The following is a 25,811-nucleotide window of genomic DNA, read 5'->3' on the forward strand; positions in this document are numbered from 1 at the left end:
CCTTAGTGATGGCCATAAAAGCCATGTGACAGACATGTTGATTTCAGGCACAGGTGACCTTGGGAAAAAGCAGATTACTTAACTGACTTTACTACTTTTTCATGTCTTTTAGCGAAGGGCAAATTTCACATTGGTTGCTGTTGTTGTTTCTGTTTTCAAAAATAGCTTTTTAGATGTGACACTGGGTTATAGACATAAGCTTGAAAACTGTTAATTACTCCAACCTGCAAAATGTGGGATTGTCTTGATGATCTGAAGTTCAAAGAATAGACGTACATTTAACTTCCAGATGACTTTTCCAAATAATAATTTAAAATACATTTTGAGACCATTCTTGAAGAAAAAAATGCTTCAAGTTGTTTAATTAGTCATGCAAAGTTTAAGTATTCAAGCAAAATTTAAATAGTCACTGATACCATTTTTGAAAACATGCTCACAGTTAAAAAATGCAACATCTAGCCAATTCACAGACATACAGAATCACAGAATGATAGGAGTTGGAAGTAACCTCTAGATATCATCGACTCCAACTCCCCTGCTAAAGTCTGTTCCCTACAGTAGGTCACCCAGGTGGGCGTCCAGGCAGGTCTTGGGTATCTCCAAGGAAAGAGACCATCTCTGAGCAACCTCTCTTCTCTCTCTCTCTCTCTATCTTTTTTTATTATTATTATTTTTGTGTGTGTGTGTTATTTCATTATTCAAGTTTGAGCTTAACCATCTTGTTGTAGCAAACTCGTCAAAGATTTTTTAGTTGACAACACAAAAAGTAAGCTAAAAACAAGCTCTCATTGTGACTTTGTTGTATATTAATTTGGAAAATAATGTATCATATGGTATGTACAAAATATTTGTGATTTTATCTCAGTGGGTGTTCCAGCGATATTGCTGTGAAGATGAAATGACGTGAACAGTGAAGATGACAGTTGCGAAATGCATGCAACACAAACAACAGATGGTTATGGATTTTTACTTTTGGATAGAACCTAGTCTCCTACACTTTTCAACCTCCCTGGTAACATTTTCTTATTTTAGATATACAAATACTGGCACAAGGTATTCTGTAGCCATGGATAAGGAGACTGAGAAGATTTCTTAAATTGACCTATGTCCTTTGTTGTTAGGGACAAACATTTTTCTCCATCAGAATATGGAAAGCATTGAATTTTAATAACCTCATTTAGAGTGCCCTTGAAAGCAGAACTTATCAACTTTCCAAATGCCTCATGGGCATGAGGGAATACTTTACATTTATCCAAAAATGTATGTAAAGTAAGTGTCTATGTCAAGTTAATTTGAGACTCACACGTAATGAAAAGAATGTGTAATGAGGTGACACAAGAACAAAACATTTTAAATCTTACTAACAAATAGAGATAAGTTCTAAGAGATAGCAAGTGTAATAAAATATTACAAATATGCATCTGTTCTTTTTTTAAAAGAATACCTGAATGCTAGCATGGCCTGATAAAGGCTTTGAAAAGTAATATGGCCAATTATTTCACTTTCTAGAAGTCTTTTAGTTTTAGTAAAAACTATACCTTTTAGGGAAGTGTTCTGTTGTAGTAACCTGTTTTAAACACAGAGAGGTTCTCTGTTTCTAACATAAAATACTTCTAAAATTGGACTTGGGAAGAAGGGTAATGATGTTTTAGATACCTTTTTTCATACCCTTTTTTTTCTTTTGGAACAGATTTGTCATTCTAGCCAGTCTCAGTCTTGCCATTTAGAGACAGTCTCAGAGTTAAGTATATTTAAAGAAATTATTTTTTTTGGTCTTTTGAATAATTGTCAGAAAGATGTCTACGTGACAAAGAATTGCCATTGTACTTCTACTAAGCATTTTCAGTGTGAAAAAAATGGGTTATAGTAATGATTATCATAGGAATCACAGAATCTCACAGACAAGAATCACAGAATGACCCGGTTGGAAGGACCTCAAGGACATGTAGTTCCAAACCCCCCTGCCTAGCAGGGCCACCAAACATACACATTTACTAGATCAGGTTGCCCAGGCCCCATCCAACCTGGTCTTGAACACCTCCAAGGAGGGGCATCCACAGCCTCCCTGGGCAGCCTGTTCCAGGGCCTAACCACTCTCCTAGTAAAGAACTTCCCCTAACATCCAACCTAAATCTTCCTTCTTTTAACTTAAAACCATTTCCCCGTGTTCCTGCTTTGTCAACCCTTTCAAGAGTTTACTCCCCTCCTGGGTGTAAGTTCCCTTCAGGTATTGAAAGGCTGCAATGAGGTCATCCCGCAACCTTCTCTTCTCCAGGCTGAACCAAACCCAACTCCCTCAGCCTGTCCTCATAGGGGGAGGGTGCTCCAGCCCCCTGATCATCTTCGTGGCCCTCCTCTGGACCCTTTCCAAAATCTCTTATATAAATCTCCAATATGTCTTTTTTGTACTGAGGGCTCCACACCTGGACACAGTACTCCAGATGGGCCCACAAGTGCTGAGTAGAGGGAGACAATCACCTCCCTGTCCCTGATGACCACCCTTCTCCTGTTGGAGCCCAGGATCCCATTTGCTTTTCAGGCTGCCAGAGCACACTGCTGGCTCATGTTTAGTCTTTTCCATCAGGACCCCCAGGTCCTTCTCTGCCAAGCTGCTCTCAAGGACCACTCCTCCCGCCTGTACAGGTGCCTAGGGTTCTTCCAGCCCCAAGTGCAAAACCTTGCACTTTGCTGTGTTGAACCTCATTAGGTTCACCCAAGCCCAGCTTTCCAGCCTGTCGAGGTCCCTCTGAATGGCATCCCTTCCTTCCACCGTAAATATTTGCATTAACTTTGATTAAACTAACTCAAGCATCTAACGAAAACAATTTTCATTTATATGCAAGCAGGCAACCTTGATCTTCATTTCTATAAGTAAATTAATCATGACAGCTTTTTTTTAATCCCAGAAAATACTGTTTTTTTATCTCCCACTTTCTTTTAAGTAATGGGTCAAAGACAAAAATAATAAATAGCATACATCATAAAGTGTATTTTCTAACGGATGAAACTATGGGTTTGTTTAATTTAAACTTAGGTCTTTGATATGTTCCTTGAGCATGCAAAACTTTGATGAAGGAATGCTTTTTTTCTGTACACTAATAATGTTGGATTAGTTCCCATATAGTTTTTCATATCACTGGATCATACAATGGCTGCATTTGTGATGTGTGTCATGTAATTCAAAGGTAATGAAACAATGGTGTAGCACAACTGGGAATCATGAGATATTTAAGCAGGTCCCAGAGAAGTATTATGGGGAAGGAAAAGTCTATCTACTCATGCTGTGTATACCATTGTAATCACACCAGTGCTTCAAATGAAATAATAAACCTGGCACTTTACAAAGAACTTATTATAGAATTTTACTGGTCCATTGTTTTGGAACGTCTAAGAACTATTCCCTTGTTTATTTTGAAAGGGTATAGTCAAGGGAAACAGAGCTGAACTGTGATTTATAAGATATTATAAAGGAGTATCAATTGACTACAGCTGAGATTCTTATTGTGATTCCTAAAGGTATGTAGATACATATTTGTTAATAGAAGACTTAGTGATAGGTTTATTCTCCTGCCAGAGTAACTACAGAAATCGAAGAATGAGGTTTCTAATTGTCTTTTAATTCATTAACCAGTTTTGAAGATTTTTGCAGAGATCAGATATGACACACAAAGATAAACATATGTACCAAATGAAGAGGCTTTTGAACAATCAGAACACTTTAATCTATATTTTTAAGATTACTATTATTATTAAGATTAGTTATTAATATTACTATTGAGATTTTTAAGATTACTGTTAAGATCACCCATATCAAAGTATATAACTACTATTTTCCTAGCCAATAGGTGTTTCAGCAGTGTGTACAAGCAAAAGAAAAGTTTTCCTTTATTCTTCACGGATTTTGGCATGTTTATTTAATTGTCAGGAAAGTTAAGCATTTCCAGTGCAATTTTACCTGGCTTTTGTTTAGATGAATAAGAACTATGATGAGACAACAAAATGACATGTTTAAATGTGGAGATTGTAATTAAAATGGGAGACTGAAGTGAGAAATAGGTTGTTCATTTACTCATCCAATTCAAACACTTCCTGCAGCTCTTTCACATGGACAAGTTTTACACTGACTGTGTCCTGCTTTATTTTCTATTTATATTGCTTTGAAACACTTTTCATTATGTGCTTTGACTCTCAGAAAATTCTGGAAGGAAGTGGTGATGCCATTACATCTTTTTAAGATTATATCTTCTGTATCAATGACATGGACAGTAGGTTCAAGTGTATCCTCCGGAAGTTTGTGGATGATATCAAGCTGTTTGTTGCAGTTGGCACTCTTCAGGGAGAGGATGCCATTCAGAGGGACTTAGGCTGAATCACTGTGCCAAGCTGAAACTCATGACATTCAAGAAAGCCAAGTATAAGGACTTGTACATAGGTTGTGGCAATCCCCATTATCAGTATGAGTTGGGGAATGTAAGGATGGAGCACAGCATCACTGAAAATGATGTGTGGGTACTAATGGATGTCAAGCTGGACATGAACCAGCAGTGTGTACTTGCAGCCTAGAAAGCCAGAGGTTCCTGGACTGCATCAGAAGAAGTGTGGTCAGCAGGTCGAGAAAAGTAGTCCTGCCTCTCCACTCTGTGCTGTTGATGACTTACCTAGAGTGCTTTGTCCACATGTGGAGTCTTCAGTACAAAAGTGACCTGGGCATGTTGGAGCACATCCAGGGGAGGGACACAGAAATGACCCTGAGAAAGCTGGGCCTATTCTATCTGGAGAAGGCTACAGGAAGACCTGACAGTGGCCTTTCATCTAAATGGGGGCTATGAGAAAACAAGGAGACAGACTTTTTAGCAGAGTCTGTTGTGATAGGACCAGTGGAAATGTTTTCACACTACAAGAGGGGAGGTTTAGATTGGATATAAGGAAGAAGTTTTTTACAGTAAGGTTGGTGAGGCACTGGAACAGGTGATTTGGGGTTTGTTCCAATGAAGATTGAATTAATATTTTTAGTCTTTCTATACCTCTTGAATGTTGTGTAGGTTGTAGTGTCCAGTGTTTCAGTGACATTTTCAGATGTACTAGTTTTGATAACCTGGTAACTTTAAAATTATTGGCTTGTAAATGTCAAATATTTCCTCATACTCCTAATTAACTTGTTTCCATCATTAACTAAATAAAGATAACACATCTGGGAGAGTAAATTGTATGTTTAATAATTGACAGAGTTTGTTTAATAATTATAGTTTACTGTAAACTGATAGAAATCTATTGATCTTTTTATATGTTCACCTGTGAGTGATCTGGAAGTTCAATACATTTCAGTTTCTTTCAGGCGAGATCCATAAACACTTCCCTGTTGGTATCAACTGACAGTACCAAACCTGTCATGCTGGAAGTCTAGTTTAGCTTGCTTTTCTTTGTAGGATGCCTTTGTTTTTCCATGAACACCAATTATTTGTGATTTTTTTTCTTTTTTTTTTTTTTTTTCTTTTACAGCAGTAAGCTTTGCTGTCCAACACATGCTGCTTCCAGATTTACTGCTGCAGCCTAGATTTTATCTTCTTGTTATTCAACAGAGTAGAATATAACTTGTTCAGAGGAGTGGCTTAGTGTCAGAACTTTCAAGGACTCCTTGCAGTGGCTTTCTGAGTAGGCATAATTCAAGAAGGCAAGTATCCTATTTGGCCTTCCCTAGAAGGTGGAGTTGTTGTCTGTCCTTCGCTGTCAAGTTTCACTCAGGAAAGCTTCAAGAACAATTGTGTTTTAAATCATTTGAATTATTGGCCTATACCTGAATGGCAGAATTAATTTCCCCTTATTGTGTTATTGCTAAGCTTTGAGTGTTTCTAATTAAGCAGCTAAAGCTGTTGTTATTTGCCTAATCAGAATACTTGCAACTTCCAAAGCAGCAAGTAAATAAGCAAAGTACAAGAAGTTTTACTTTTGGATCTTCTACATAAATACTCTCTTTGGAAGAACTATTTAATCCATATGAAACCAAGACACTATAAATGTTACCATGAAACATTTAACTAAGGAGCATAAAGTTTTAAAGCTGGCATAAGCAGCATGGAGTTATTACTTACAGTGAATAAGATTTACTTAGTTAGCTAGTATGCCTGGACATATATCCAGCAAAATGCAATAAAATAAAAATACTGAAATTGGTAAATAGATACATTATAGACAGACTGTGTGCTACATATCATGAATGTGCAAATCTTAACTGAACTTATTGCCAGATATTCTAGAATTGTTGTTTGAAAAGTGACTCTGGAAAAACAAAACAAAACAAAACAAAACAAAACAAAACAAAACAAAACAAACAAACAAACAAACAAAACAAAGTCAGAAAGGAAAAGTTAAAACAGATCAATTGATATTGGTAGTGACAAATGACATGTTTCACTGACAACGTTAGGCTGTTATCAGAGATGTGCAAAATAACTGCTTGGAACTCTGCTCCAAGTATGAGCAATATGTGCTTAAATTTAAATGCCATAGAACCAATCAAGTTCAAAATTATATTTCTCACTTGGTTAAAGCAAGTCAACATATGGAACGAATTCGTTGTGGAACGAATAATCTAAGAAACCATCATGGACCAATTAAAGGTCAGCCAGGGGATCAGGCCTAGTCAGCATGGGTTTATGAACCTGGGTTTATGATCCTGTCTGACAAACCTGATTTCATTCTATGACAAGGTGACCTGCTTGGTGGATGAAGGTAAGGCTGTTGATGTGGTCTACCTGGACTTCTGTAAGGTCTTTGACACCATCCCCCATAACATTCTCATGGAGAAGCTGGCTGCCTGTGGTCTTGATGGGCATACGCTTTGCTGGCTGAAGCACTGGCTGAACGGCCAGGCCCAAAGAGCTCTGGTCAATGGAATTGAATTCATTTGGTGGCCAGTCACAAGTGGTGTCCCCCAGGGATCAGTGCTGGGGCGCTTCTGTTTTCTCTTCATTGATGATCTCGATGAGGGGATTGAGTGTACCCTCACTAAGTTTGCGGATGACACCAAGCTGGGAGGAAGTGTTGATCTGCCAGAGGGAAGAAGGGAACTACAGAGGGACCTGGATAGACTGGATCAATGGGCCAAGGTTAATGGCATGAGTTTCAATAGGGCCAAGTGTCGGGTCCTGCATTTTGGTCACAACAACCCCAGGCAACCCTACAGGCTTGGGGAGGTGTGGCTGGAAAGCTGCCTGATGGAAAGGGACCTTGTTGTGCTGATAGACAGTTGGCTGAATATGAGCCAGCAGTGTGCTCAGGCGGCCAAGAAGGCCAATGGCATCCTGGCTTGTATCTGGAATGGTGTGGTGAGCAGGACTAGGGAAGTCATCCTGCCCCTGTACTCAGCATTGATGAGGCCTCACCTTGTGTACTGTGTTAAGTTTTGGGCACCTCAGTACAAAAAAGATATGCAGGTACTGGAGCAGGTCCAGAGAAGGGCAACGAGGCTTGTGAAGGGCTTGGAAAATCATCCATATGAGGAGAGATGAGGGAGCTGGGGCTGTTTAGTCTGGGGAAAATGAAGCTGACCTTATCGCCCTCTTCCAGTATCTGAAAGATGCTTCCAGTGAGTGCGGGGCAAGTCTCTTCTCACTGGTGACAGATGACAGGATGAGGAGAAATGGTCTCAAGTTGCACCAGGGTAGGTGTAGGTTGGACGTTAGGAAACACTTCTTTACAGAAAGGGTAGTTATACACTGGAATAGGCTCCCCAGGGAGGTGGTTGAGACACTGTCCCTGGATGTGTTTAAGAGACGTTTGGATGTGGTACTCGAAGATATGATTTAGCAGAAGGTTGTTAGAGTTAGGGTACTATGGTTAGGCTGCAGTAGTACTTGATGATCTTTGAGGTCTTTTCCAGCCTGAGTAATTCTATGATTCTATGATTCTATGGTATAAACATGTGTTTATATATGTATGCAGATCCGTACTTTCTGTGGGCTGGACTTCCAGAAAGATTGCATCTTTCTCAATGCAATGGAATTTTCTCTCTCAGAGCAAGGTCCAGTGTGTGTTTCATGACTGTATTTACAATAATGACCAATGTAATTCTGTAGCACAGAGCTTCCACTAAGCTCCAGTTGAAAGACTGTACATCTGCAGCATTTAAAAAATGATTTTATAACATTTGGAAATTTAAAATAGCACTGTGTGGTCTGGAATAAAATGTTTTTTATTATTCTGTAAAGCCAAAGAGTAAGAGTTAGATCACGGGACCTCTGAATGGCTGTCTTTCTAATTTGTTTATTTGTACCATAATTTGTACCATAGGAAAAGTTTGCAATTGAAGCTGAAAATTCTGCAATTTGAAACTTTTATTTCAGTTTAGGAATTAAACAGATGTTTAAGCATAAGACTGTTTAATATAATGCTGGTTCTACTTTCTGTATCATTCCTTTACAATCAAATAGCAAACCACAAAAATAATACACCTAGGAGTGATTTTTTAATTATTTTTATTTATTCATTCATTCATTTATTTATTTATTTATTTATTTTTGTCTTTTATACAGTGAATTTATGCCTGTAGAAAGAATGTGCAAGGATATATATAAACCATTGCTATTCTGATTCGGAAGCTTTCTGTATTCACGTTCTCAAATACAAACAGTAACTTAAGCACATTGCATGTTACTCTGTGCTCAGAGGAACATATCTGAAGTGGCAAGTGAGATTAAGTTATGAACAAATTTGTATCACAGAAATTCTTCTTGATCACTTCTCCATATGTTATAAAAAATTTACCTGACAGGGTGTTCAGATATACATATTGCCTAGATCATTCAACATTCCAACCAATAGTTTTTCAGAAAGATCTGTTAAAATTGACTAGAGAGACTTAGTTCCTCCTGCAGTAAGATAATAATTCCTTTATTAGGAAACCTAAGTAATATTCTTCTCAGCAGCACATAAATTCAGTCCTTGCAGAGGCAGATGTATTTCACTGGATCATTTTAATATGCTCTGGCTGAAGAATATTAGCATAACTCCTTAGATGCAAGGTGACTCCAGGAATGCATGATATCTAAACAGCATCTGTAATACAAATCTTAGGAAGCCTATATTTTAATGGCCACTGATTTATTTAGAATATATGATGCATTAGAATCATTAGAACTAAGCTGTTTTATGTTACTTGGTAGAAAATAAAGTTTCTGGCAGTGCTAGGTTGTTACCTTACATCAAGTAAGAAAATATACCTGTTTCCAAAAGCACATGAATATTTTCTTAAAGTGCAATAAGATGGTCCTGAGTGATCAAGCTACTTCATGTTTCTGCTTGCAGGAGAGCTCAGATATTCCTTGTGCATACGAACAAAATTGGTACAGACTCCCTTTCATCTCCCAAATTTTTCAAGAAGACCTTGTCTCTGGGAATGTAATCTCTAATACCACAATGGAAGGGACTATGTAAACAACATAATATACATGATTCCTTTGTAGTCCAGCCAAAAAACAAATACAGTATATAACTTTGCCTAGCTCTCTGGTAATATCTTAGTTTTCCACTCATTAAGACCCAGGTTACATTTACTCATTTTTTCATGACTCTTACTCATTTTTTCATGACTCTTACTCATTTTACCTTTTACATATTTTATGAAATACTTTTATATGGAAAGCACACTTTTCCCATTGCTCAGGAAAGTCATCATGTTTTAGCTGATTGGGGTCTGTGGAATGTGTATGTACTGAAGTCCACAAAAAGAAATGGCATGTGACTAATATATAAAGGAAATGTCTAAAAATTTCAAGGACCCAACATACAAAGCTCTTATTGTGGAAGGAAATCTCAAAATGTCTGTCTGATGACAAACTCAAATCTAATGAAAAGAAATATGTGAGGTAGATATGGGAACATGGAAAGATAAAGTGATATCTACTCAAATGTATACATATGTACATGATTTCACTTTCAACTCTATTGCATTGAGTAGTATTCTCAAGCATATGTATTTTGCTTTAAAATGGTGAGAAGAACTGAAATTAAAAAAAGAACTAGGAGAGTAATGATTAAAACTCACTCTTAAGTCACTTATTCACTGGTAGATATTTTCCTAAATATTCCTATTAAAAATTATTTTTGAGTGCCTAAATTGAAAGTAAATTTCAAAAAGTTTTAATTTGAACCTCTGAAACACATCCAGTATTCTGGAATTATTCACTAAGTTGTCCCTAGCTTTGTTTGTTTGTTTCTTTGTTTTGTTTGAAAGCAGAAAACCAACCAACCAATAAAAACAACATACCAAGGATCCTCATTTTAAGTTGATGGCTGTTGTGTCCTTGTGTGTCTCCCCCCAACCCCACTGCCCTGGTTGCTCAGACTCCCCTTTTGCAAAATACTGGGAAATATGCAAATTCTACACATGGAATGATTCCTTTTCATATACCACCATCTGCCCCATTTACACTCTAAATGTCTTGGGCGCCAAACCCTAATGGAAGTGCTCAGTTTACATTTTGTAGAATATCCCTGAACAACAAATAGTTCCCCTTCACCCTTTCCTCAAAACTTTGTGAACTGAATATTGTTCAGATACGGTTCCTCATACATGAGCTAGTTTACCTTTCAAGGAGGCTGTTGAGGAGCTTCTGAAATTCCCACTCTCAAGCTTTGTCAGTTGTAACCACTGAAAGTCACCACGTGCATTTTATCAGATATTTTTAAGAATGCAATTATAATAAAAATATTTTAGATTTTTATATATGATAAGCATAGTGTGAGATATGTGTTAGACAACAAATGCTTTAGTAAATAAAGCATTTTTACGACTTAAAACATAATGAGTTCTCAGGACTCCTAATTTTAAATACATCCAGATTTACACTTCCTGAATATGTAGATGACATTTAATGGTTAACTCATGATTCATAATTCACAGTAAGTGATCCACAGAAGCACCATAGGTGGTAGATTGAGTATTTTCAATTTGAAGTTTAATTATACAGTAAAAAGTTGAGTTGTGAAAGGAGTATGATAAAGAAGGATAAGGAAGAGGTAACACATGTTGTGATTTTCCTGAAATAATGTATTACTGCCTGCAGTAATTTATAAGGAAACATTTCTAAGTTGGGTTAGACTTAATATTTTTCTGGAAAAAACAAAACCCAAACAAATTGTAGAATGATGTGCAGTGTAAGAATAGGATGTTATATGAACACTACTACATCAGGCAGTTTGAAGAAGACAGAGAAATCTGTATGCCAGTATTAATCTTAACTGATGAAGTTTTTTCCAGGAAAAGTAGTCAGTGATTTTTAAGGTGTACAAAAAATCATAAATCATAATAGGATATAATAAATAGAAAGTGATGAATAATGAACATTTGTGAATATTTTGTTCATGTGTGCATACATATGCAGAGACAGAAAAGAATTGTTGCTCAGAGACAGAAAGAAAAAAATCAAGGGAAATATTTATGGCTATATTTTTGTAAGTAAATATCATGGTTTAGGAAAATATCCATCAAGAATTTAAATATTAGCACACACTGTTTATTTTCCTTTTCAATGATTAGCTCTGGAATTAAGAACATGGATTTATTTTCAAATTGATATAGTTGTAGCTGCAACAGTAGAGTACTACAACTGCTGTCTTTTCATTTTGTGAACTGCAACAATGCAGAAGATCTTGTAGTAGAAGAATATACAGAGCCTGTCTGACAATTCAGTTCACAGTGGCAACAAGCTGTAGGGGAAGTATTTACACACATCATTGTAATCTGCATAGACAAAACACAAGTTTTTTGCATATTGACATTTAGTTATTAATTTTTGAATTGTTTTGTCTCACTAGTGTACTCAGAAGTTTCTAGGTAAAAAGTACTTGCAAATGGGATGAATGCTCTTTATTATCCCAGGTGAAAACAATCCATTTATATCATTTGAAGTCTCACAATCAAATGAGGAAAAATAAGTGCTTATATTTCATTCTTTATATCTTAGTTCGTGTTACTATGTAAATACTGCTTCCCAATTTGTTATTGTTGTCTTTGTATGGGCATAGAGTTTTTTAGTTTTTGCTTGTTTGTTTGTTTGTTTAGTAGAGTTATCTTTGAGATAATACTAGAAATTGTGCATAGCTATAAGTTATTCATTAATTTCACATTAGTATTAATTTTCCTTTGTTTCCTGTCAGTAGACCAAAAAAGGACTTGTTTTGATCTCTCCAGACAAGTGATGTTGCTTTTTGTTCAAGCACTTAAACACAACTACTACCAAACTAAACTAAGTCCTTAATCTATAAGTATCCACAGAGGACAAAGGAGAAGCCACTGAGATGAATGAATAATATTACATAGATGAGATGTCTCCAAGAAAACCATTAAATATGTTCATTGAAGCATTTCTGTATTTAGAGTAATGCATCCTGAAATTTCTGCTGAATCCCCAGAAGGATAGAAATTTAGTGAAGCTTATTATTAATACCTTCATGTTAAATATTTACTGTAGAGAATTATATCTATTAATATCTACGTGGTTTTTATCTCATGTATTTTTTACCAGAAAAATGAATAAAAGCTTTTTTTTTTTTTTTTTCTCCTCATTTAAAAAAGTAATCTTTTGTTGTATGAGTTCAGTGTGCATGTAATATTATTTAGAAGAAACTTCCAAACACATTTCTAAGTCTGAAAAGACTTGTGTTAACTTTAGATTCACAAAAGTACATGAACTCCTGAGGATTATAGTTGATTATTTTTAAATGCTACTTTAGAACATTTCATCATCTTATCTTCTCCAGGAAATTTTTATTATGTCTTCCAAGAACCTCACGTTTGCAATTGAATTTTCTGATGTTAATGTTGATGCACTACATTACGTTGGCTGTTTAAGTTACGAGCTGGTTACATCAGTTTTCTGAGAAAAAAACAAAACAAAACAAACAAACAAACAACAATGACAAAAAACAAAGTACATTTAATTTCTTGGAAGACTATTTGGAATTCATATATCAAGATGCTGATCATATTTGCAGCTGTTCTCATGACAGAAGCATATAGGCAACTGTGTCCAGTTAATTTTGAGACAGCATGCTTTTTTATTTGGTAGTCAGTGACCATAAATTTTACTGAAAACTGCAGAGTGTTTGGCAGTTTGTAGAATTAAACTCATTTCTGATTAAGTATTCTTATTGCTACTTGCAAAATGAGTGCCATAAATCATCTTCAAATCTGCTTTGTGATTGACTCTTTTATGACAGGCTTTTGTGAAAAAAAATAAAAATCTATAACAGAGCACACAAGAGATAATTAATATCAAACAAAAAAGTGCATCCATTGAAATAATAACCAGCATGGCTACACTTTGATTAAAACTGAACAATTTTCCAACTTTTTAAAATTAATATTTATTCAGAAGTTTGATGACTTGGAGATAAGTTTTCCAAATTGTGTGGTCCGTAGATCCATGCACATCAGTGCCACAACTAATGTATAAAAGCCTGCAAGCCAATCAGAAGGAAACTTAGTTTGAGATGGGGAAGTGACGGGAAGAACTCACTGCACTCATGGATGGTTGAGCTGCTCGCTGCTTGCTTCCTGACACGCACTGCTTGAGCTGCTGCCCTGACTCGGTCTTAAACATTTCTTTTTGGTTGCTATTCATTGCATGTGCTGCCATTCCACAAACATGATAAAAAAATTAATAATAAAAAATTTCCTGACACTGTAATCATCTCAAATTAATAGATGCTTTCTTTTTCCCCCATACAACTCCCTTTAAATGCTCATCCAAGAGTAATTATAGTATTTAATGGGAGGTCCAGAAAAACGAAATATTTTTAAGACATTTTCAACCTCCATGAATAGATTTTCAGTACTATCTGAAATCAATTTTGACTTGCTTTTTCTCTGGATAACTAATGTGACATTCCAAGAGCAATATTAAGTACTTTCAGAAAACATTTGTGGTTGAAGGAGTAGTTTTAAAATGAAAAGTAAGGCTTTGCTGTATGAAATACCGGTTACTGCCAAACAAAGCAAATTGATTCCTAAAAGTGCAGTCTGTATTTAAAAAAAAAAAAAAAAAAAAGTTGTCTCTGTGTGAATGAAATTACAGATGTGAATGAACTTATAGCACTGAGAGATCAAACCAGAAATCCAGAAATTTTATTTACTTTTAAATATTGCCACTCTTTCAGTGAACGTAAACATAAAAAAGTTTCAAACACAACTTCATTATAAAAATAAAGCACAATTGTGGCAGCTTACAAGCATTCTGTATGATCCTTTATTCTGCCACAGTCCCTGTCAGAACTCTTCTAATCAGTTATTATGCATTTAAACAGCAGATCATTTTTTTATCCCTCAGAAAATGTAGTATCTATATTCTTTTCATTTTATTAAAAAACAAAACAAACAAACAAACAAACAAACAAACAAACAAATAAATAAATAAATAAATAAATAAAAGTGGAAAAGATGAAGAAAAGAGAAGGCAGCAAGAATTCTAGTGACCTAGACTCTTATAAATTAATGGAGTGTACCTAATACATTTGGACTGATAAATGTTACTCTACCAGAGAGCTGAACAGGATATAGATTTTATGCCAAGTAAATCTTCTTTTATGCTGTTTGGTGGCCCTCAAACAGATCTTCCAGTACTATAACCTCTAGGTATCATGAAATGGAAATACTGTTATCATCTGGTTTGCATCCTTTAAGCTTTCAGAGATACTAGATATGAAGTTGTTGCATTGTCTCCAGAGTCAGATCATTTTTTTGAAGTGTATATTTTTTTAGAACTGGAAAAAAGCAAATAAATACATAGGTATGTGCATGACTGTGTGTGTATCTCTGATAATGTGACTATGAGACAGTCTTTTAAATTTATAGTCCATAGTTTGAGCTGTGTTCATTTACACAAAAATATCTACAGTACACAGCTGAAAAAAAGAAACCAACATTTTATTGAGTTCTGTTTAAACCATATTAGCACATCGGCATGTTTTAAATGTAAAAAAGTGGTTGTTTTTACAAACATCTGCTTTTTAAATCTACTTATTATTCAGTTATGTAGTCTTTTTTATTATCTTCTTTTAACAACATCAATGCTTAACTGAAGAAGAGAGATCTAAGTGCTAAACACTAAACTTAGAAGTGAGAGGAAAACAGATTATTGCTACAGTTGTTATTATAAGAAATAATGCATTTCATTTCTAAACAATTTATTTCTACTAAGAGGTCTTGGTATTCTCTGAAGGCCAGTCAAATTAGCGTTGTCCTCACATTTTTAGCATACAACTGGACAAGTAAATGTTTTGCTTAGCCATCACAATAAGTGCCACATTATTATAGGCTTTGTATAGAGCATCATTAATAGTTCCCAATTGCATAGCTGAAAAAGTTATTGCAGTGTTTTCCTCAATGTATGATGAACATGAAAAGCTTCTTTCTTACCCATGACTTCCTTTAAAACATTTGTACCCTGCTGTATAAACCTACCTGAGTATTCTTCAGTGATGCAGTTACTGTTGCTATCTTACTCCTTCTCAAAGTGTGGTCATTACCTTAGGTAGATATAAAACAAAAATACAGCCATGAGACTATTAGTATATTATGATAATGGCCTTAAATTTATTTCAGGGAGTGCATAGTCTTTTGTGGCTGATGGTTTGTAGGTGCTAAGGGAGAGATCAGGCTAAATATTCTTGTGGGCTTCCTGACTTAACATCTGCTAGGTAGTTATTTCAGGCTTCAGGAAAATAGACTCAAAGATTCTGCAGTCCTATTGTGCATTAACATGCATTAATGTACAGCAAGATTTTGGCAGTGTTATGTTGCTTAAACAGCTTAGTATTGCTTCTCAAAAAACAAAAACAACCAAAAAACAAACAAACAGAAAAGCATGGAATTTAGGTCCCTGCTGCTGGCATGTGAGCATTGCTTATGTGTAGAAACTGTTAAATGTGAAATTAGATTGATGCATGGCTATAAAAAGTATGATTTCAGACAAACAAACAGCTGGAATTTATGAGGGCTCATATGCATTAAGATATGATATGCATCGTTTTATGAGGCTCAAATACCAAGTATATACACAGATGTCACAAGAACATATTTAACCTACTCATCAGATTGGGAGGGTTTCTATATAAGTAATGGAGGTGTCTTGAACTAACTTAGTGTCTTATAGAAAGATACATAGTTCCCAAATGCGCAAATACTAAATTAAAAAACTAGAATATACAGATGGAAAAAAAAAAAAAAGAAAGAAAGAAAAAAAAAAAAAGAGCTATATCAATTTTCGGCAGTAAATGCACATCATTGCTTGAGTAAAACATCCCAAAAATACAAATTTTAAAAGAATTTTTAATTTGTACAGTCCAAGTTTAGGTCATTTGAAAGTTCAGAGCTCTGATACACCAGGTATCTTAGACTTTCCTCTGGTGTCTTTGCCCACTACCTGCCTAAATTGATACATGCATACTTGGCCTTGAGCTAACACACCTTGTAGGTGAGGATGACATTGTATTATTTGATCTGAAAAGCTGTAAGTCCTTAAGTCCTGGACTGGATGCCACAGTTAAGATCCACAGAGATGCAGTTTTCTTGTTTCTGAACTGTTTGCAAAACTGTTTGCAAAGCTGTGTCCCTGAATGTATTGTGCTATGAAGACTAAACATTTCCCATTCCCTATAGGAAAACCTTCAAAAGCAAATATCTTCCCCAGACAACTGAGCAAACAAGAATCTGACATATTATCCTGCCTTATAGAAGGAAGGAAGGTTCGGTGGAACAGTATCAAAGAACATGGATACTACAGTTCCTATTCCTTTGCAGTAAATGGTACTGCAGAGCTTGTCTTTCATGTAGTTACAGTTGGAAAAATGTCAACATTGTGCAATGTTGTCTTTTGATCCACAGATTTATTTAAATTAGGTCAGCAGTGTATCAATATTGCACAACAATATTTTTCCATTCTATTCCTTTCCAACACTTGATAGTGTGCTATGTGTTTACCTCATCATTTTCACATGGTCTCACACCTATCTTGGCTTTTCACAGTCTTTGTTTAATGAGAAAAGAAGCAGATTGCTATCAGGTCTTTTGCTATCTAGATAATTTCTAAAGTTCTTACATAAGGGTACAACACAAGATGCTGCCTGTAGTGAATAAATCTGTAAATACTTTGACCTAATATTCTCCCAAATGCATTGTTCCTTACCTCTGCCCCAAGGAACATTCTAAGTATGACTACAGCAAGTCAGTGTTTATTGCTGATATATTTTTTGGGGAAATGAACAAATACCACACAATTTTCATATGATCAAATTAATTTACAGAAAATTTACCTTAATATTATTTTTTTCAACAATATAAAAAATATTTTATATAGGCCCAAAACTTTTTGAGTTAAAGTTGTGGGGTTTTTGTTGGTTTGTTTGTTTTTTCTTTAACAAAAGAAAATATATTGCTCATGTATTTTAAAAGGGCTTTCTTTCAAATTCAGACTTGAGCCCAATTACTGATTTTCCAGACATATCTGTATAAAACAATTTGTGATTGAAATTACACATCACTGTAGTTATGACTGCACAAGTTCATTAAAAGAGAGGAATGCATGGTATATTTAGAAGTGGTCTGAGCATAAGTTATCCATCCCTCATGTCTCAGTGCCTTCTTCATATGTCCCCAAAGGAGAAACCTCACCTCACCATGGTTCTTCTCAGTGTCTCCCCTCAAGTAGAAATAAAGACAAACTGATTATCTCACAATGTAAAATGTCTGCTAAATGGTGTAATGTTTCATATGTGATTTTAAATCATTCATTAAATCTCTGGGCTACTGTATATTTAGTGGGCCATTCTATTAATGAGTTTTTAAGTCTGGAGGTTTCAATCCACTTTCATGCTTAATCAGTGAGAAGCAAACATAACAGTCTTCTGTCCTGTTTTCTATGTTAAAAAGATGAGCCCTAACACCTTTGCTTTGAGTATCCTTTACCTTCCTAGTAAAATAGCAGTCCCATTTCTCCTCTATTCCACCACCTTCATCTTCCTGGGCAAGAACAGGAAGTGGTTTTTTGCCCATTCCATTACTCATACAGAACTGAGCACATTTGGCAATGCTTGGGCTGCCTGGACAAGAAGCCCCATTTATTGCCTGTGCTTTTTGGGCCACAAACTGCTTCTCAAATACAGACTGTAAGATCCAAGCATCACTGAAATTAGAACTCTAAATATTCAGTTAGTCAACTTGACATGTTTATCACTCAAATTAATTTCAAGCTAACCTTTGTATTCACTAGCTGTTAGAAAAGGTGAGCAGGTACAGAGCAATACTATGGTAGATGTTTGTTTCCTTAAGGAAGTTAGCTAAAATTTGGTCATTCAGCATCCAGTAAGGATTTTTGTTGTAGATATTTAAAATTTACAGTATGTTCATGATAGTCATTTAATACGTTTACAGTAATTCAAAACAGTGGAGTCCAAAATAACAGTATACATATGAAATATACAGTCTTAAATTTGGTGGAATTGGGGATTTTTTTGCATCATGAAAATTCTGGCATTTATTCCTTCAGATATTTATAGTGAGAGACTTAAAAGTGTTTTGCAATGAAATGAGGTGCAATGCTTGGCATTCCACTTTATGCCAAATGCCTGTTTTGTATTTAAAATTTATTGCTTTTTAATATGGTGTTTTTATTTTTGAATTGGGTAAGTTTAGTTATTGCAAAAACAAGGCAATTCATAATGGTTTGGGCCAAATATAGTGCAATCAGATGGTGTGCAGGTTTGCCTAAAGAGCTTTGACAACCTCTTAATCTTGATATGTAGCATGCCATCTATTCTAGTCATGGTCGTTTAAGAAACAGATAATGCATGTCATGCTAAATTGCATACTAGCTGTTTGTTTAGTGTGGACGTAATTACACCATAAACTGAACTGCAGTCGAAACTGAAAAATGGACTTGTAGTAATATTTTTAAAGTTTCAAAATCTTTATGCTAAACCATATTTTAGATTTTCCCAGACAACCCGTAATCATTCTACTGCCCGCTAACTGCCTCTCTGAATCTTGTAGGAGAAAATGAGTGTTAGGGGCCAGTGACACACATTCTGATTTGACAGTGTTTCTAAGTCTATGGGTGACTTTAAGTCAGGGTCCAAGACATACTGACATGCTACAGTATCAACAGGATCAGTTCTTAGTTTGCTTGCCTGGAGATTTTTCTTGCTATGTTAAGCAGAGTTGTGATGTCTGTCTCATATGCGAAATTCTTCAGCCCTTGCACTTTCAAAGCTTCCACTGTTCAATCTTAGTATTGATTACTTGTGAACTGTAACAATCCCTCTTGCTTGTCCGATGTCTTTAATCTTTTGATCCATCTCCATGACAAATCAACATTTATACTGTCATGGAGACAGTATATCCACATTCACACTCATGTGTCTGCAAACTGTTTCTCTGACAAATTGGTACAGAAACAGCTAAACATTTTCCAGGATGGAAAAGAGAAGAAGTAAAACATTCCGACATATCTTGAGGAAAAAGACATGTATGACAGAGTTACCTGCTATCTGCTAATGCTTTTTTCTTCTTTCAACAGGTCCCATAAGCAGCATTCTGGTGAATAAGTATGGTAGCCGACCAGTGATGATAGCAGGGGGTATCCTGTGTTCATTTGGCATGATTGCTTCCTCTTTCTGCAATAGCGTTCTGGAGCTTTATATATGTATTGGGGTTGTTGGAGGTAAGAATGTTCTTTAAAATGTAATACTATATTATTTCTAATACTGTTGTACCAACAACTCATTACTGAGGAAGAACTCACCCCATGCAAGGCATTGCACATGCAAAACAAGAAGGTAGAAATATCAGCTCATTTCAGCTATGTAAATGTGTTAATTCTTTAAATTAGCCAGTATGATGTTAAATTATTTCATAGAATATTTCAGGAATAACTGAGGATTTTATTCAATAAATGCTGTATGTATGTACTCTTCCATGCCGCACTGTAATTATGGTATAAAAATTGACAGCACTTATTGCAGTAATTTGTGTAGCATTTCACTTTCATTGTTTTAGCTTTCAATCATGTTATGCATCAAGCAGGGTGGCAGAGGGTAGCAGAATTCTAGTAAAAATGCAGAACCTAATCCCAGCTTTCTGTAGGTTCTCTCCCATAGAAAATATGGTAGCTTTCAGTTCTGAAGCTTTCTGTGTAAAATCAAAGTCAAGCCTTAAGAAAAATTATTCCTATGTCATGAAAAGCCTGAATATTTCCTAAGAAAATGAAGTAGTTGTAAACCCAGCAAATTAATTTACTTACTTACCAAAAGTATCTTTTAAAAAATGAATTAATTAATAGCTACTTAGCCTTTATCACTGAGATATTTTAATATGGACAGAAGGCCTAGAGGTGCAACTCATATCCTTGCGTGAATGTGTGGACTGTTCCCATACTTGTTCTTTTCTATAACTATTCCACAGGTAGTGGGGACTTCCATACATGGGGATGTAGATCTGAACGTGCTCCAAAATAATTATCTCTTTTAATTTCCACTTTTATACACAATCTTGATCTTAAATGGGGCTAGAAATAAAAAGGGAGGAGATTTATTTGTTTAAATTCACCCTACTTTCATTGTAGCTGAGGTGACATTTAGTAACTTTTGTGAGATGAGCCAAGAGAGAATTGTTACAGGTTTCTAAATTAAAAAAAAAAATAGAATCATGGTGCTGATACCATATTTTCTGTGTCACTCCACTGTCTCTATTGCTGCTGAAACACAGCAAGGAATTTTGGCTTAAATTAAAATGCTACAGGTGAATATGACAGAATACCACTATGATGTAGTCCTGACATTAAGACAGACAGAAAGACATTTCATTTTCTCATGCTAGCTGGTTTTCATTTTCATTCAAAATCACTAGATTAGATATTGGTAATTTAAAAAATAACTTGGCAACAGTATGCTGTATGTTCTGTAGTTCATCATATGCAATAATACTTTGTACTATTTGTATTTGTATTTTAGGTCTGGGTTTGGCATTCAACTTACAACCTGCCTTAACCATGATTGGCAAATATTTCTATAAGAAGCGTCCCATTGCTAATGGATTGGCCATGGCTGGAAGTCCAGTGTTTCTGAGCACATTGGCACCTCTCAATCAATTCCTCTTTAATGCATTTGGTTGGAAAGGAAGCTTTCTCATTCTGGGAGGACTACTTTTGAACTGCTGTGTGGCTGGGTCACTTATGAGGCCTGTTGGACCAAAACCAGTCCCTCCTGTGAAAAAAGATGTTGAAAAAGGCACAGGAGATTCTGCCCTGCACAAAAACAACAAGAAGTCTATTTGGCAAACTATCAATAAATACCTAGACCTATCCCTCTTCAAACACAGAGGGTTTCTGATCTATTTGTCAGGAAATGTTATTATGTTTGTTGGTTTCTTTGCTCCAATCGTATTCCTGGCTCCTTATGCCAAACACAAAGGAATTGATGAATATTCTGCTGCTTTTTTGCTATCCATCTTAGCCTTTGTAGATATGTTTGCTAGACCTTCAATGGGACTTGTGGCAAACTCTAAATTTATTCGGCCAAAGATCCAGTACTTTTTTAGCTTTGCTGTCTTCTACAATGGCATCTGTCATATCTTGTGCCCTCTGGCAACAAATTACACTGGTTTGGTGATATATGCTGTATTTTTTGGGTTTGCATTTGGAATGGTTAGCAGTGTACTTTTTGAGACTCTGATGGACCTTGTTGGTGCTGCCAGATTTTCCAGTGCAGTTGGACTGGTAACCATTGTGGAATGCTGCCCTGTGCTCATAGGCCCTCCTCTAGGAGGTAAGAATCTCTTTCATTCCTTTTTTTTTTTTTTTTTTTTTTTTTTTTTTTTTTCCCAGACATGAACTTGCAGTTTGCTAATGAATTCATAAAATAATTCTACTTAATGTTATCTCGTGTTTTCTCTGTGACTGGGAATGTACTGTAGAAGTATTACATTACATTTATTATCTTTGCATTTCAGTTTTGTATCCATATGAAAATATGAAAGTGTACGTGGAGTACATTTGCAGTAGATAGATTATGAGTGTATCTCGACTAGCCCTTAAATTCAGGTGACAAATGTATGATTTCCTGATAGTATTTAGAACTGTGTTTGCTGCCTTAATTTACGTATATTCAGTTCCACTTTGCTCTTCACCAGAACAATTCTTACTCTCTTGAATTCATCAGATCCACTGCTCAGTCTTTGAAGATATTACAGAGTGACTTATAGTTTTTCCAACTTAATCACAGCTGAAGGAATGCTTTCTTACATTTAAAATGAACACCTTAATTGTGTAAATGGAGAGAATTTTCATATCTAGACAGAATAAACCAGCAGAGAGGTGGTGGAACAGACAGAGTCAGGCTTAGCCACTCAGGCCGGACTCCAGCATGGTGTTGCATAGCATTGTGCCCAGCTGTGAATGCCACACCACACTTCCCCTTTAGCCAATTGTGCAGCCTGTTTCTGAACAAGTAGATTAAGCCAGTAGATAGGTTTGAGACATTAAAACATCAGTATTTGAATAATCCTTCCTGGACTGAAAATTTTAATGTTACTAACTTCTCTTTTCAGTGTAAGTAATGGGAGATAAAAAGCAGATAAGTTGTATAGTTTGGGCTACATTTGTAACTGTTGGGAATCAGGTGCCAAAAATGATGAAAAGAAACTTATTGAAGTTTATCTAAAAAAGAAAAAAAAAAAAAGGCATTCTTTTATGAATTTTAAATAATCCTGAACTATTCAACACACTTCAATACAATAATAATTGTACACGTATTTTTTTAACAGACATCAAGATATTCCATATTTGCCTTTTCTTTTAACATTTGAGTTCATTTTGGTAATGGCAGAACAAAACGTACAACTCACACAGATTCTTTCTGTGCCACCTAGTGGAGGGAGCCATCCGTGACTGACCGAGTCTGGCTTTCTCAGCCAGGCTCTGAAATGGATATCAATATCGAAAAAATTTAAATTCAATATTAATGGTACAATGGCATATATGAGTATTTATTTTTTAATGTGTCAAGTTTGCACAAGTTTCAAAAGGCTATGTGTTGTCCTATAACTACAAGTATTTGCGCTGTAATGATACGTAATTGATTGCTCTTGTTAAACAGAGACAACCAAGGGGATGAACACTTGAAAAATCTAAATTCCATTTTTGACTTGTTCATGTTCTTTAAAATATTATGCTGAAGTAATGCTAATGCAGAATCTGATTTTTAATCAATTTTATGAGACTGCATATGAATAAAAAATGGCAAATTGTACTATTTACAATAAGTGAATTATACACTTGCAGCACTACCTAATGCTAGAGTTGTGGAATAAAGAAAAGACTAAAATAGTCTGATGGCTTGTAAATGTGTCTCAGGTGAATTAGGGCATTATGGCTACAACCCAATAGAAGCATATAAGTAAGTACTAAATTGAAGTGTTCAGGTTATATTTTGAATTTTAATGATAGTGTAGCTGTGTTCAAAGCCGAATGCTTGCATATGTACAAATGTTGATTAGGGAATTGAAAAAATCAGAAAGAATGGCTCATAAAATGGAAGAATACTGTATTTTCCTTGTCATGTCCAAACTAATATTAGAATTGTGAATATTTAGGTAGAGGCTTCAGAGTTCAAAAATCAGAAGTTGAGGGAGGATGATGGCTGAAGAGATAAGCCTTTCTACTTCTTTCACCAGTCACAGGAAAATAAAAATGAAAAACGAGAAGTTGATGCACAGTGACAGCAGTCTAAGAAGGCACATTTTCTTCCCATCCTATTGTCTGTGTACAGCCTCCATGAGTGTCAGACAGTCACTCCAAAACAATAGGAAGCAAAGTAAGGAGCTGAATAAAATAATAAGACAATGAAAGAAAATGAAAGAACTGAAAACTGTCTGTCATTATTCATTAAGCTTTACTTATTTTGTTCTTCAATATTTTATCAATGCCAGTGATTCCAGTGACAATTTCTAGTTGAACCAGCACAGGTTTTGTTAGAGGTCCACTATATATTTTAGACAATTAGAATGTTTTGGAAGTGCTTTTTTTGCTTCAGCATTAAAATCAGGTCATATATAGATATTTATCCTAGAGAAATATTCAGACTGTATTAAGTATTCTATTCTAAAAAATGCTTTTCTCTCCTTTTGTTTTTCCACTTCAGGTTGGTTAGTGGATGTTACTGGTGAATATCAATACATGTATTTTGTCTGTGGAGTGATTGTGATTGTAGCCAGCATCTGGTTGTTCATTGGCAATGCCATTAACTACAGGCTTCTAGCAAAAGAGAAGAAGTTAGAAGATGAGAAACAGAAAGCACAGAAGAACGCTGACTTGAAGGAGGCAGAACCACTAACAAATAATGAGAATGAAGATGCTGCCAGCAGAGCTGACAAAACTCTTGAAGATCCTTCAGAAAGAGAAACCAATATTTAATCTACAGTGTAGCCCAGAAGACAACATTTATGACTTCCATTAGAAATATGCCTTCAGGACACAAGCCAGGTTCTGTGTTAATAATGATCAGTTACAATATTGGATGGGAACAGATTTTTGCCCCATGTCAAGACTCCAAGTTAGATCTACAGTTTATTTATTTCAGTGATACAAAATTGAGGTTACAGAGGTAGTGTCTCCATATAATGAGACCATCCAAACTATGACTCTGGACAGTGAAGAGTCCAGAAAACTAGCTGTAAATTCTTCACACAACAAAGTTTTGTTTCAAAAATACATCAAATGCAAAAGCATCTCTTACTGTTATATGGGAAGATATTTTGTGTTCATTAATAGAGTACTGTTAATGTCTTTTGAATTGATGTGCCCAAACTGTATTTACTACTAATATCATAAAACAATATGAGCTCAAATGTATGTTTCAAAATTATGCGAATGAAGCACAATGAAAACTTTTTTTTTCTCATTAGTATGCCCACTAGATCAAAATATTCAATATATCTATATAAACAGTTACAATAGGAATGTAAAAGTTAAGGTTGGAAGGCAATCAATTGGTGGGCACAATTTATAAAACGTAATAAACAGCGGAGGTTGTTTCCTCCTGTAATAGGTGGCTATGTTGTACTTCAACAGATACATTTGAACACAAGTACATTCAGACCTCGCTAATTCAAAATAAGCTAAATGAAAGTATTTTAAACTAGGATAAACTAGCAGGAGTGGAAGCCAATTTGTTCAGTTGCTTCATGGCAGTGACATCAGTGTGGATGCTTGAGTTCACTGGCAGGTCATTAACTGGTTGATAAGAAGATGTAAGGTCTAAATTCAGGTTCTTGAGGGCAGGTAACTTCATACCAGTTTCCATCTCCCCTTCCCATATATTTATGAAAAGCCACTTCTATTTCATGTTACTGGTTTAACCAAAACTGCTGCAAAGTACATTGCCAGTACAAGTCTGGGAGCTTTGTATTAGCAAACCATTTTTTGCAGGATATTTGGCCTTGTGTTGGATCATAAGCACGATATCAGTTGAGTATATAGCACAATTGTTGTTCTCTTCCTTTAGATTAAAAGGAAAAAAAGAAAAAAAAAAAAAAAAATGATTTAATCGGCAGCTTTGAAATGTGAGAAGTGGTGCAGAGCTTTCGCGAAGGTTTTAAATAAAAATTTTTCTGTTCTATTCATAGTTAAGGAAGGGTGCTCTTTGTTTTGCAGAGTTGCATACATAAGCCACAGAAGATATGAAAATTAAGGGTCTGATTCATAGAACATTTATTCACTATTTATGCAGGATACACATGCATTCAATTCAGGAAAAAAGTTTGG

At 35.4% G+C, this 25,811-nt stretch overlaps 1 protein-coding gene across 4 annotated transcripts in view; it reads left to right on the forward strand.

Annotated features, from left to right (window-relative positions):
- Positions 1-25,094, forward strand: part of SLC16A7 (solute carrier family 16 member 7) — a 77,751-nt gene extending 52,657 nt beyond the window's left edge. For all 4 annotated transcript variants that reach the window (XM_015855221.2, XM_032443278.1, XM_015855225.2 and 1 more), the window contains exons 3-5: positions 19,572-19,715; positions 21,004-21,816; positions 24,190-25,094. In XM_015855221.2, the coding sequence (XP_015710707.1) occupies positions 19,572-19,715; positions 21,004-21,816; positions 24,190-24,461 (1,229 nt within the window). In that variant the 3' untranslated portion in view covers positions 24,462-25,094. The remainder of the gene's footprint in view (positions 1-19,571; positions 19,716-21,003; positions 21,817-24,189) is intronic.
- Positions 25,095-25,811: the final 717 nt, after the last annotated feature.

This window comes from Coturnix japonica, chromosome 1 (genome assembly GCF_001577835.2).
Source record: "Coturnix japonica isolate 7356 chromosome 1, Coturnix japonica 2.1, whole genome shotgun sequence".
Classification (NCBI taxonomy): Eukaryota; Metazoa; Chordata; class Aves; order Galliformes; family Phasianidae; genus Coturnix; species Coturnix japonica.